At 34.2% G+C, this 14,942-nt stretch overlaps 1 protein-coding gene across 13 annotated transcripts in view; it reads left to right on the top strand.

The window, feature by feature from the left end:
• Window positions 1-14,942, top strand: part of LOC122806731 (plasma membrane calcium-transporting ATPase 2) — a 2,851,771-nt gene that overhangs the window by 2,812,810 nt on the left and 24,019 nt on the right. For 3 of the 13 annotated variants that reach the window (XM_044077393.1, XM_044077399.1, XM_044077398.1), the window contains one exon: window positions 5,749-5,920. The exons of 7 other annotated variants lie outside the window; for them this stretch is intronic. In XM_044077393.1, coding sequence (XP_043933328.1) covers window positions 5,749-5,920 — 172 coding nt within the window. Of the gene's footprint in view, window positions 1-5,748; window positions 5,921-7,243; window positions 7,298-14,942 lie in introns of all 13 variants that reach the window. 3 more of the 13 variants (XM_044077396.1, XM_044077395.1, XM_044077400.1) reach the window with 3 other exon arrangements.

The following is a 14,942-nucleotide window of genomic DNA, read 5'->3' as shown; positions in this document are numbered from 1 at the left end:
GTTCTCTCTGTATTAAGAAGAATGAGCTAATGACACTAGACTGGGAGGTGTGTCACAGTAGGGGCGGGCAACTGCAAAGCCACCAAGTAGCCACCAAAATAGCCTAAGACAACAAGCTATGAAAGTTTTTAAACAGAAAAAGATTTCTGAAGATTCTGAATAGACAAAGTGCTTTATATATATTAAATTATAAAAACAGTAATCTGTTAAAATAATCAAAAAATACTTATATTTTGTAGCTCAGTTGCGGTCAAACAACTTCTCCAGCCTGCACCAAAGACCAGAAACACAACTTTTTTTTTACAAGAACACAAAAGAACCAGCCCCCACTAGCCAAGAGATAATTACACAGAGTAAATGTTTCAGTTTATACAATAGCCTAAGACAACAAGCTATGAAAGTTTTTAAACAGAAAAAGATTTCTGAAGATTCTGAATAGACAAAGTGCTTTATATATATTAAATTATAAAACAGTAATCTGTTAAAATAATCAAAAAATACTTATATTTTGTAGCTCAGTTGCGGTCAAACAACTTCTCCAGCCTGCACCAAAGACCAGAAACACAACTTTTTTACAAGAACACAAAAGAACCAGCCCCCACTAGCCAAGAGATAATTACACAGAGTAAATGTTTCAGTTTATACAATAGCCTAAGACAACAAGCTATGAAAGTTTTAAACAGAAAAAGATTTCTGAAGATTCTGAATAGACAAAGTGCTTTATATATATTAAATTATAAAACAGTAATCTGTTAAAATAATCAAAAATACTTATATTTTGTAGCTCAGTTGCGGTCAAACAACTTCTCCAGCCTGCACCAAAGACCAGAAACACAACTTTTTTACAAGAACACAAAAGAACCAGCCCCACTAGCCAAGAGATAATTACACAGAGTAAATGTTTCAGTTTATACAATAGCCTAAGACAACAAGCTATGAAAGTTTTTAAACAGAAAAAGATTTCTGAAGATTCTGAATAGACAAAGTGCTTTATATATATTAAATTATAAAAACAGTAATCTGTTAAAATAATCAAAAATACTTATATTTTGTAGCTCAGTTGCGGTCAAACAACTTCTCCAGCCTGCACCAAAGACCAGAAACACAACTTTTTTACAAGAACACAAAAGAACCAGCCCCCACTAGCCAAGAGATAATTACACAGAGTAAATGTTTCAGTTTATACAATAGCCTAAGACAACAAGCTATGAAAGTTTTTAAACAGAAAAAGATTTCTGAAGATTCTGAATAGACAAAGTGCTTTATATATATTAAATTATAAAAACAGTAATCTGTTAAAATAATCAAAAATACTTATATTTTGTAGCTCAGTTGCGGTCAAACAACTTCTCCAGCCTGCACCAAAGACCAGAAACACAACTTTTTTTACAAGAACACAAAAGAACCAGCCCCCACTAGCCAAGAGATAATTACACAGAGTAAATGTTTCAGTTTATACAATAGCCTAAGACAACAAGCTATGAAAGTTTTTAAACAGAAAAAGATTTCTGAAGATTCTGAATAGACAAAGTGCTTTATATATATTAAATTATAAAAACAGTAATCTGTTAAAATAATCAAAAATACTTATATTTTGTAGCTCAGTTGCGGTCAAACAACTTCTCCAGCCTGCACCAAAGACCAGAAACACAACTTTTTTTACAAGAACACAAAAGAACCAGCCCCACTAGCCAAGAGATAATTACACAGAGTAAATGTTTCAGTTTATACAATAGCCTAAGACAACAAGCTATGAAAGTTTTTAAACAGAAAAGATTTCTGAAGATTCTGAATAGACAAAGTGCTTTATATATATTAAATTATAAAAACAGTAATCTGTTAAAATAATCAAAAATACTTATATTTTGTAGCTCAGTTGCGGTCAAACAACTTCTCCAGCCTGCACCAAAGACCAGAAACACAACTTTTTTTACAAGAACACAAAAGAACCAGCCCCCACTAGCCAAGAGATAATTACACAGAGTAAATGTTTCAGTTTATACAATAGCCTAAGACAACAAGCTATGAAAGTTTTTAAACAGAAAAAGATTTCTGAAGATTCTGAATAGACAAAGTGCTTTATATATATTAAATTATAAAACAGTAATCTGTTAAAATAATCAAAAAATACTTATATTTTGTAGCTCAGTTGCGGTCAAACAACTTCTCCAGCCTGCACCAAAGACCAGAAACACAACTTTTTTTACAAGAACACAAAAGAACCAGCCCCCACTAGCCAAGAGATAATTACACAGAGTAAATGTTTCAGTTTATACAATAGCCTAAGACAACAAGCTATGAAAGTTTTTAAACAGAAAAAGATTTCTGAAGATTCTGAATAGACAAAGTGCTTTATATATATTAAATTATAAAAACAGTAATCTGTTAAAATAATCAAAAATACTTATATTTTGTAGCTCAGTTGCGGTCAAACAACTTCTCCAGCCTGCACCAAAGACCAGAAACACAACTTTTTTACAAGAACACAAAAGAACCAGCCCCACTAGCCAAGAGATAATTACACAGAGTAAATGTTTCAGTTTATACAATAGCCTAAGACAACAAGCTATGAAAGATATAAACAGAAAAAGATTTCTGAAGATTCTGAATAGACAAAGTGCTTTATATATATTAAATTATAAAACAGTAATCTGTTAAAATAATCAAAAAATACTTATATTTTGTAGCTCAGTTGCGGTCAAACAACTTCTCCAGCCTGCACCAAAGACCAGAAACACAACGTTTTTTACAAGAACACAAAAGAACCAGCCCCACTAGCCAAGAGATAATTACACAGAGTAAATGTTTCAGTTTATACAATAGCCTAAGACAACAAGCTATGAAAGTTTTTAAACAGAAAAAGATTTCTGAAGATTCTGAATAGACAAAGTGCTTTATATATATTAAATTATAAAAACAGTAATCTGTTAAAATAAACAAAAATACTTATATTTTGTAGCTCAGTTGCGTCAAACAACTTCTCCAGCCTGCACCAAAGACCAGAAACACAACTTTTTTACAAGAACACAAAAGAACCAGCCCCACTAGCCAAGAGATAATTACACAGAGTAAATGTTTCAGTTTATACAATAGCCTAAGACAACAAGCTATGAAAGTTTTTAAACAGAAAAAGATTTCTGAAGATTCTGAATAGACAAAGTGCTTTATATATATTAAATTATAAAAACAGTAATCTGTTAAAATAATCAAAAAATACTTATATTTTGTAGCTCAGTTGCGGTCAAACAACTTCTCCAGCCTGCACCAAAGACCAGAAACACAACTTTTTTTACAAGAACACAAAAGAACCAGCCCCACTAGCCAAGAGATAATTACACAGAGTAAATGTTTCAGTTTATACAATAGCCTAAGACAACAAGCTATGAAAGTTTTTAAACAGAAAAGATTTCTGAAGATTCTGAATAGACAAAGTGCTTTATATATATTAAATTATAAAAACACTAATCTGTTAAAATAATCAAAAAATACTTATATTTTGTAGCTCAGTTGCGGTCAAACAACTTCTCCAGCCTGCACCAAAGACCAGAAACACAACTTTTTTTTTACAAGAACACAAAAGAACCAGCCCCCACTAGCCAAGAGATAATTACACAGAGTAAATGTTTCAGTTTATACAATAGCCTAAGACAACAAGCTATGAAAGTTTTTAAACAGAAAAAGATTTCTGAAGATTCTGAATAGACAAAGTGCTTTATATATATTAAATTTTACTCTTGTTCCTTAAATTAGGAATTCAAAATGTGTTCCTGAAGAAATTCCACAGATTGCATTTGGTGATATGTTTTATGAAGTAATGTATAGACAGAAGTTTATATTTGGTATGGATACAGAAGACAAATCTCTTAGCTAAGAAGGATATGCATCTTCTTCATTAGATTGCAAAATTCTGGCCCTGTGGCAGAGGGATGAAGCCATGATTACAAACTAACTGACCAAGATTCTACTTGTAATCCAGATGCCAAAGGAGGGCAGTTCAGTTGCCAGTGAGAGTTCTGAAACTCCTCACAAGACATCTACAACAACTGGAAAGGCCACAGAAATACCTCACAAAGAGGATTATCAGCCTCAAACAGATGCCCTACGCAGACCGTCTCAAAAAACTCCAGGTTTATTCGGTTGCATATCGCCTACTCAGAGGCGATCTCTGCTTAACCCACAAAGCTATGTCAAACCCAGAGCTTTTAGACATGCTCCACTTAAAGAAATCCCAATCCCTATGAGCTACATGCTCTAGGGACCTAAACCTTGTCACCACAATAAACAGAACATGCTGGAGGGTTAGATTCCTGCCCCAGAGACTTCCCATACTCCAGAACAAACTACCTATCTATATCAAACAAAGCTCCTCATTAGCACTCTTCAAGAAAAATCTTGATGATTGGATGGGAAATAGGAAATTCACCCCGGGGATCATCTCTGTGGCTTTGCTTGACAGTGGCACAAGAAAATAATTTTCTTGGGTGGCGAAAGGCAGGGTACCTTTGGCTAGGCTTATATAGGCCCCAGGGTCGATAGCCTAGTACCTACCTATGAACCTATGAACCTATGAATAAATAAAGACAGTCCTGCAGGTAAAAATAGCAAAATGTGAAATTTGTTGTTACCCGTAGTCACAGAGTGAGACAAGCCCTCTTGCATGCCTTGACGTGGGGGACAGTATCCCCACATCTGCTACATATATATATATATATATATATATATATATATATATATATATATATATATTAAATCTGAGATTACTGTGCCTTGAAGAAGGGAAAATTCCCTGAGATACAGTAATTTCATACTGAGTAACTTTTTCCTGCTAATTGTGCTTAATTATTCCAATTTTTAGGGCTTGCACTACTGGGTTTCAGAAATACAACTGGAACCCAGTAGAGGAAGAGATATGCAGAGACTGAAAGAGACAGACAGACAGCAGAATGATGACATGAAGCACCCTCAGTAGAGTACAGACTCTGCATTAAAATCTATGGTGGACCTCAGGGGTTACTAGCTGTGCCCTTCTTTCAATGGGGAAGTCCATGGTCAAGCTGAGGTCACCTGCTTTTGAGGGGGCATGGTGTTCGAGGGTACACCTCTCACGGAAACAAGAGATATCCCCCTTGTGTTCACTCACTAGATATCTCATAGGCAAGAACAATGGGAATCTAGTACTGCTGAAGTGGAAATTCTCTCCAACTCCTCAAACAGGGTGATAGCAACACTACTGCTCCTGCTGCTGGCTGCCCTTTCACCTGAGAGGAATGAATGAGCCATAGAATTGTCACCCCCCCCCAAAAAAAAATTGCACTCTGGATAAATCTAACATCTATGTCTAAGCTTTTGTGAAAAAGATTTCAGCTTTATAAAATTTATGTCAGGTTTCTACAATGTAAACAAATGCATAGCAGTTAGTCCCCATGCAATTCACATTGTATACCATGTCTTTTATACCAAAAGTTATGATTTACTGTGAGTAATAATCATGCCATTAAATGTATAAAGTGTACTGCCAAATGACTGACTGCCACTGTTTTTATTTTGTATAATATGTCATGGAAAAGAGGACATTTGTGAGCATAAGGCAACTAAGGCAAAAGGCAGCTGATGAGACATCATATCATCCAAGTATGCATACTGTATGTCAGTCCAACAAATGACAGTGTTTTGTCATTCCTTCTGTACTTGTTATGTAATGTTTGTTCATTTTCTAAGCAATTTGTGTCATTATTTCCTCCATTGCAGATCGAGGTAGTCAATACTTTCAAGAGTGGCACTTCCTTTCAGGGGGCTCTAAGACGGCAGTCCTCCGTCACAAGCCAGCACCAGGATATAACCAATGTTTCTAGTCCTAGTCATGTATCGTTATCCAATGCTCTTTCCTCTCCTACCAGCTCAACGGCTGCTACACCTGGGCGTGAGTGTGCATTCTTAGTGCATCAGATCAACAGAGATACCTTCTTAACCCTAATACCCAGTCTGATCCTTTATTCCTAATTTTGTTATTCTCAGTGTTTATTGCTTCATAGAAGTAAATCAGTGTTGTTAGAAATTCAGGTTTCATTCACTTTAATCCTTACTACAGACAGCCCTTTTGCAAATTAGAGTGCCATTTTTCCCCTTTCATAGAACTTGTTAACAACAGATGATTACTTTGTTCATTTAAAGGAATCTATGCCTCAGCCACTTCAATCTTAATTATAGAAATGCAGATGTTTCCAAATTCATGGCTGATTTTGCCTGACTGGTAAAATAATATGTGGAAAGAAAACCATATATTATCACAAAAGGGAATGGTGTTTTTATCCATAGGGATTGTGGTAAAACTAAAGCAGTGCATTTTTTTAAATTGCAGATTTTTATAATAGAAGTCACTATATTTTATAAGATTGAAAATATTTATAATAGAAGCTAATAAGTGGCCCTTCCTGTTATGCATTACCTTGCATTATTTATAGTGAAAATTATGAGAGCAACCCAAATTTAGGTTTAAAGATTTGCATTTATTTGTGGTTAACTTTACAAACAATTCTGGTAAAAATAAGATTAATATATGCATCTAGAAAGGATTAATTATTTAAAATAAATTTAGCTTGAAAATATTGATTTATTGTATAAAAAGCAGTGTTAATTTGTTTTATTATGCAGCTGACAAAACTTTAAAATAAATATAATTAAATATATGATTGCAGAGGCATCAAATTAAATGTTTCATTATAAAATTAGTTTTCAGTGCTTTAAGACCATTTCCTACAATTTCCTTTTACTACTTACACATCTTAAGTGGTGTGCCAAAACATATGTTTTCTATAATTCTAAGGATAAAGTTTATTTTTATTTTATGTGTACAGTCCCATACCATTAGATTTTAATACTTTATGGTTTTAGTTATTTACTTTGCGGAGACAAATCAATGGGGGAAAAGGAAACATAGTAATCAGCAGATTACTACTTATTTTAGAATTATACGGTCCGTTATTAATATTTAACAAAATATTGCTGAAGGACTGGGAAAAGTTAAAGTAGTAGTTTCTTGGAGTTTTAAAATAATTAAAATATGTTTTGAGAAATATTAGTCAGCTTTTAAAGTGAAAATGTTGCTAATATTTGATAAAGAGTAGAATTTAATGTTTTGTAAAAATATAAGATATTTTTCATCCCTTTTGTCAAATGTCATGCTTGTTTTTTTTCCGCATGTTGTTCTGTTGTATCTGAATACTGATGTCTTTCTTTTCCCTAGAGGGCTAGAGAACTCTGGAGAAAGGTTACAGCAAGAGGGAGTGAAATCCAGGTTGTGAGTCTTTAACCTTAAGCCTGAATGTGAAGCAATCTAGATACTTATATAAGAGCAGGATAAATATTCAAGTATAAGGCCCAATAAATATGATGCTGCAGAAAATGCATGGTTTTGGTATACTTATGTAGGTTACTTCTCTATATTTTCAACCCAGTCTACATTAAGCTGGTTCCTTCCTAGTTTTTGTTATAACTGGTATCAATTTCTGAAGACACTACCCTTTGTACAGTGCAGTTGTCAACCTTTTTTGTTACAGGGACTGAAAAATAAAGATTTTGTTTTTATTTCAGCAGCTGAGAAAAAGAAGACAATGGGGCAGCAGTACTGAGCTGTTCAAGTCCTGTCTTGGTGTCTTTTTGTCAAAATATGTTGTCTTCCTTTTGAAAAAAAACAGCTGTGTCTATGTATATTATTGTCTGTCCTGTCATAGCTGTGTCAGTCCCACAAAGACATTTTGTTATGTATTCATCATTGCTAGGCACCCCCATATATGTGACCTGTCCTTAGGTGATAATGTATGAAAAAGAATGTGCAGTTAAATTTTGGTGCAATTAAATTTTGTTTTGGACATCTAAGTGATAAAAATGAGTGCTAATTCAGGCTGATGTACAAAATCAAATGTGTTTTGCTTATTATGTGTTAAAGTTGCTTTACTAGCAATTTTGGTATATTATTTCTTGCATTTTTATTATGTCAGCATAACATTTTCATAACTAATATCATATGAAGAGCATTACAAATTAACTTAAAACAAGGAAATTAGAAAATTTGTTTAAAACCATTGTATTATAAATGTATTCCAAATGTTTTTCTTCTGAAACATTGTGAAAGCGGTTCAGTTTTTCATGGCTACATTATGTATCACACTTTGCAAGGGAATTAGGTTAGAGTGTAAGTTATAGGTCTAAAAATTCCTTATTATGCATTATGTTTCTGCATTGTATAAGTGTATAATCTTACACTGATTACAGAGGTAAAGTGACTCTCATATATATGGACTTATTTTATTTCTTAAGCTTTTTTTTTTTTGCAATATTATTGTAACTCAGTCTGAGTATCTCCACTGGTTATGTCCCTGAGGTGTGGAGACTGGAAGCTTAAGCTGAATCTCTCCACTGGTTATATCCCCAAGATGTGGAGAACGGCATTTGTAGTATTCTTGCATAAAAGCAGTCTCTCTATTGACCCTGGGTATTACAAATATGTTAGTTTCACTAGTATTATCTGGAAGACTATGGAATATATTACAACTGAGCAAATAAATGATATAGGTGATCCAGTTCAGCTTTGTAAAAGGCAGATCATGCCTGCTCAGCCTGGGTGAGTTATTTGAAAGGATTACTGAGGCCACAAATAAGGGTTATACAGTCCACGCTGCTTATCTGGACCTTATCAATGCTGTTGACACTGTCTCCTATTCAGGAATTATTGGCAAACTCTCCGAATTCAACATTAACTCATACATAGTTCACAGAGTTGGTAATATGGCTGTCTGAGAGAACACTTGCAGTTAAGATTGGGGGTATTTGCTTTAGACAAAAAAATGTCACTAGTGGTGTCCCTTAGAGCACTGCCCTCGGTCCACTCCTCTTTGGTAAATGTATTTCTGTGACATAAAAGCTGATAGACTAAAAGCCCTGTCTCTCTGTGCTTAGCCTTTTGGGTTATAAATGGCCCAGCATTCTTGAAACCCCTGTACCTAAAGTTAACACCCATTTTAGAGGCCTAAACCTATACTACCTCATCAGAAACATCAGATAGCATGATAGATTCCTAACCCAAAGCATTGAGCTGAAAGAAGTTTTCTGTAGACAAAGACATGTTACAGCTGAGCAATTTTATTTCTGAACAGGATGTAGCAGTATCCTGAGAATAAAAATTCTGCACAATAGCAAGCTGTGGTTATTTTTATAAACAAAAAGTACAATAATCAGCAGTTTGTTATCTGTCAGGATGAGTGGATATTGTGGAATATTCTCCAAAGATTTCCTTATGCCTTATTTTCTTTTCCTAACGTAACTAGTTTTCCATTTCTGATGTATGGACCTTATTTCTTTCATGTCCAGTAAAGTTTGTTCCCCATCTGTTGAGAGTTACTTCTTACAATCTCACATCCAATAAAGTCTTGTTCCATATCTAATGACATTTGCACTGTTCCTGACATGTCGAATGCACTTTCACTCCACATCTAATGACAATTCAAGGCCTTCTACTATTCTGGAAGCTTTTTCTTCTCTATTTGCAATATTTTCTAAGTGGACCATACCTCTCAAATGTCCAGATTTTCATAGAATGTCCAGCTTTTTGCCTCGTATTTTAGGTCTATTCCTCTTAAAATGTGTGATTTTCTGGCACTATATTATAACACACATTTAAGTTTCAGACTTTATATCCTTTAGAAAATGGATGCTAACATAAAACCTACTATTCTAGCAACTTTCCAAGTTTATAAGAGCAATATTTAAAATCCATCCCTATTTTTGGTCCTTTGTCCCCCCATTATTTTAGGCTTTGTCCAGATTTCTTGTGCTACAAGGTTGAGAACTATGAAGTGGAGGTATATAGTCCCATGACTTGCATTACCTGTACTGCCTGACAACATACTTAATAAGCAGAGTATCTGCAATTGTAGCATCAATTGCACAATATTAACCCTTTTCCACATTTTTTTGCTTCTGCTATCATGTGTTTGCCACATCCATATTCGAAAGAACAGTTATGTTCTGCCATTTTAACTTGTAAGACATAGTGGCAGTCTAATGTCAGAAATAGCTCTAGTTGAAGAAATCCATCCTAACACTTTTGCCTAAGAATTCATTCTAATGCAAAGGATCCTTCTTTTCTGGAATAGTCTGACATTATCTACTAAACAGACGACTTCCCTAGCAACCTTCAAAACCACTCTGGATGACGGGATAGGTGATTGCAAATTTTCACCAGTGATGTATGGAGAAAGTTTGTTTAATGGGGGCATTTTTAGTCTCCCACAAAATTGCGTGATGTCACTGAGCTTCTTGATGGTCTCCTTAATACATAAGCTTATTAAAAAAAAAAAAAAAAAGAACTATGACCTTATGAATCTGCAGATCATATTTTTTCCTGTAATTGTTTGTCTTATGTAAGTCTCATGAATCATACTAAACAACCCAGTAACATAATATTCAGGCCATGAGAAAAGCATCTCTCAAACACACACACACACACACACACACACACACACACACACACACACACACACACACACACACACACACATACATATTAGAATGGGAGGATTCAACAAAATGTAATTTTTATCTCAGTAAGGCACACCTAGCAAAAATTCATATCTACAAATATTTTTTTGTTGGATTGTGATAAACTCCACTGAACAAAATGTACAAAAACATCCCACTCTCATATCTATTTTCTTGCTTATAAAAAACAATGCAGTTATATAATTCCCACATTTTCTTTTGTACCAGTTTCTTAATTTGATAAAACTGTAGGCAAGTTGTTTCAACATATGAAGTATGAAACTGCATTCATAGGAACTGGAGAAAAAGGATGCAAAATGTGAAGGAATTATGCAAAGTTAGGAAGCTATCCATACTCCAGATGGGTTAAAGTTTAAAATATTAGTGTTAGTTGTCAAGTATACAAAAATGTCATAGTGAAATAATCTACAACACTTTAGCTATATTTCCCTAACTGGGAGGAGTTTTACTAATAATTTACCTATTTCTTCTCAAAAACAGTGTCTCTACAAACACCTGTACTAGGGACCTACATTTACACTAACAACTAAACAAGATTTGCTGGAGGAATAGTTGCCTAACTCAACATATTCCCACTGTTATTTATTTATTTAGTTAGTTAGTTATTGACATTTGTTGACAAGAAATGTCCACTGGGTCAATAAAACATTTTCAGCGGAGGCCCGAGGAGAAAAGCTCCAGTTACGGAAATGTTATTTTTACAAAGATGATATGCACAATAATAGAAGAGAGTATACAATTTTTTATACATTTCTAAGCATTTCAGTATGTTTCTAAGAGATTTATTTTACAAAGATGATATCTGCAATAATAAAACAGAGTACACAAATTTTATACATTTCTAAACATTCCAATATATGTTGAATAAGATACTACTCCAGGTCAAGCAATAATCTTTGTCTCGCCTTTAAGGATCGTCCTGATGACTGAATGAGCAGTCAGAAATGTGCACCAAGATCATCATATATGGCCATGCCTGATTTGGGAGATGGGCACTGTTAAGTACTCATAGTGGGTAGCAAGAATTTTTATGTGTATTTATCCAAATGTGTATATGGCTCAGACCCTTATGGTTCCTGTGATTGCTTGTTCCTATACTCCTTACAGACTCTAGTCTTTTACATATCACAAGTTTACCAGATATAACATACTCACAGCTTTTGTTAACTGAGCTAACCATATGGTACAAGAAAAGCCAGGGCACAAATGAATTAAAACAAAATTACATCACACAACAGATGACATCTTCAACAATGAAATGCAGTTGATGCCTAACCACATTACATGAATGTTTCTTAAACTGAACAAAGATGTAATTATGCATCATTAAAGGTTCATTCTTTCTGAATATGTTACTATGTACATAACCTATGTAATTTTTTGAGATGTGAAGATTTATTAAAGGTACTTAAAATAACTCTAGGACACATAAACAGTTGTTGAAAAAGCATTTTCTCCCTTGAATTATAGTAGTAAATATAGTTTTAATGCTTTTTTGTTTGTTTTGTTTTGTTTTATGACTTTCGTGTTATCATATGATTTTGTTCTCATCACTACATACAGACCAAAAGGTTTATTTTCATTGGAAAGCATTTATATTGTCATCCCACCCCTAAGTGCATGCATACTTATATGCATCCATATTAAGCCCGTGAACATTAACAGATCACAATTTGGGTTGTGCTGTTATGGCAGCCATTCATGTTGATAGACACAGGAGTACTTGTCTCCATTTTTTTATTGGAATCTACAATGTCCAGACAAGGAACTTTTGTCAAATTGTGATTTTGAATGGAAACATAAAATTCAAAGTGCTATTCAGAATTGCATATTCTGTAGGGACACAGGCCACAAAACATTCCACAAAGGGAGTTTCACTGAGTAGGATACTGTTGATGATGGGGTATATTAGTCAGTCATATCAGTTAAGTTGCCACTAATTGTTGGCATTCCTTCATCCTTCCCTTGCTTCAACTTATACTGTGGGTTTTTCTACCCATGTCCAATCATGTATGACTTCCTTTTTGGCATTTTCAGTCCATATCCTTTCTTGTTCTGCCCTATCCTCAGTCCTGCCTTTCTCATCCCACGTCTGTTACTATCTAAATCATTTTCTCTTCACTCTAGTCATACTTATTTTTATATCATGGTACCATGTCCAACTACAATGAATAGTCTGGGGTGAAACAAAATGACCAAAACTATGCTATGCCATGACAAGGGTCTATATTAGATCACCAAATGCTTAGGTTAGCGAGCGGTGATTAATCGACCCCATGTAAGCGAAAGCTTACAAAACCAAACTGTCAGAACAGCGATTTTTTTTCCAAAAAAAAAAAAAGAAAGCACCTTAATACATGATATTAAGACACCCCCCCCCCCCACTACTTAAATATACCAACTCCGAGACCGCACTACAGTGCCGAAAACAGCAAACTACTGAAGCGGCCAAGCGAATTCTTTCCCAGGGAAAGAATTCACTTACATGCCACTTCGATATTTTGCCATTTCGGCATTTACAGCTCGACCAAGTCACATTTGCTAACTTGCATCTTCGGTCAGCTGATAGGATCTCCATGACAAAATGTATTTTCATTTAAAATCCTTACAGAGAAAACAATGATTATGGGTCCCTCCTCCTAGAGGAAGCAAGCACACTGGCACTCTTTACTTTTTTCTGTACTACCTTTCAACCCTATTGCCTGCAGATCATAGGTTCTCTCACTTCTTGGTGATATTATGCACACAACAATTGTGTGGTTTGTGGCTGACATCAGTCCTCAGATTATCACAGTAGCATTCTATGGTTTATTCTGATGTGTTGTACTTCACTACACACATGCCTTTGAAAGCTAGTTTGGCTTGCCAAGCTAATGCCTCATGATATTAGAATGCTGCTGCTGTTGATCAAGCCTTGACATGCATGGGAGCAATTCTGGCCAAACAGGACCACAGCCTCCACCCTTCCAGATGTGAGAATTAAGGTAAGCTATTCAATCCTACCCTCTCCTTCACAGTGTTTTTCAGAGCCCAGCAACTGGAGTCTGGTTGCCTAGGTCATAGTCCGGGCTTCATCCTTCCGTACCTTGCATCTCCTTTTAAATAAATATACAATTCCACCAATGTATCACCATTTAAAATGGGCAGATACTGCTTTTATTGAATTACCAAGTCTTCCAATGGTATTCTATTGAGAAAATCAGAACAATAAAAGTACAGCCACAAGCCACTTTAAATACAAAAAAATAAATAAATTGGGTGGGAGGTTGGCATAATGGTTAAGGTATTTACTTACAGACACAATGAGCAGGGTTTGATTCTCACATGGGGTAATTGGCTAGGCTTAAAATGGCCCACAAGGGCAGTTAGCCAAGTACTAATCTATGAACTATCACTTAAAATGAATTAGAGTTTTTAAAAAACTGTTTTTTGAATCTGTCATTTAGTTTAATTAACAATGACAAAAATCATTCATAAAAAGTGTCATTGCTAGAACAACAGTCTCCTTTTTATTTTAACTAATAGTGTTACACACATCAAACATAAATGTAAACAATGGACAAGTCATATCCTTCATTATATTCACACAAAAGTGTTATTCCTTTCATTTTATGACATAGCATAAAAATCTCCTTCAGTGGACCTATATATATATATATATATATATATATATATATATATATATATATATATATATATATATATATATATATATATATATATATATATATATATATATATATATATATTAGTTATTTAATTATTCTTTAATACACATTCTTGTGTTGTAGCATTTCATGCTCACTGTAATTGAACATTATTTTTTTAAACACATTTATTAAATTATAACTTAAGACACAGACAAGCATACAGTTTTATAAATGAAAAAAAATGTTCACAGTTACAAACGTTATACATCACATACATTTTTTTAAACAATTACTATCAATCCAACATTACATTAATTGATCAATTCCTGCCTTCCCTTAAATCTCATTCCTCCTCCAAAATGCTATTCTGTGCTGTTCCCACAATTTCCTTTTTTTCTATGTTGTTGTTGTAAGTCAATTTTTTCTAACAATGGAGCTTTCCATTTATCAAGGAAAATATGATTCATAGTAAGAGAAATTAGTCTAGTAAATTGTATTTAGTTATTTGAAAAATGTTCATTTTTTAAATCATTTGAAGGCCAAACATCTCTGGAGAATTGAACTTCCAAGTACAGGTCACTAACCGGTATTTCCCTGGATCTTCCTAGCTTTACAATGCCAAAGCTTCACTGACGTGCAGGACATAGTTGTAGAGAACAGTCCAGATCGCTTTTACTAAAATAATACAGATGTCCCAGTACATGGCATTACATTTAACAAATAATTAAATGTAAT

This window comes from Protopterus annectens, chromosome 7.part0 (assembly GCF_019279795.1).
Source record: "Protopterus annectens isolate FY-2018-M chromosome 7.part0, PAN1.0, whole genome shotgun sequence".
Classification (NCBI taxonomy): domain Eukaryota; kingdom Metazoa; phylum Chordata; order Ceratodontiformes; family Protopteridae; genus Protopterus; species Protopterus annectens.
Note: the sequence above shows the minus strand (reverse complement) of the source record. Positions and strands in the feature narration are given on the sequence as shown.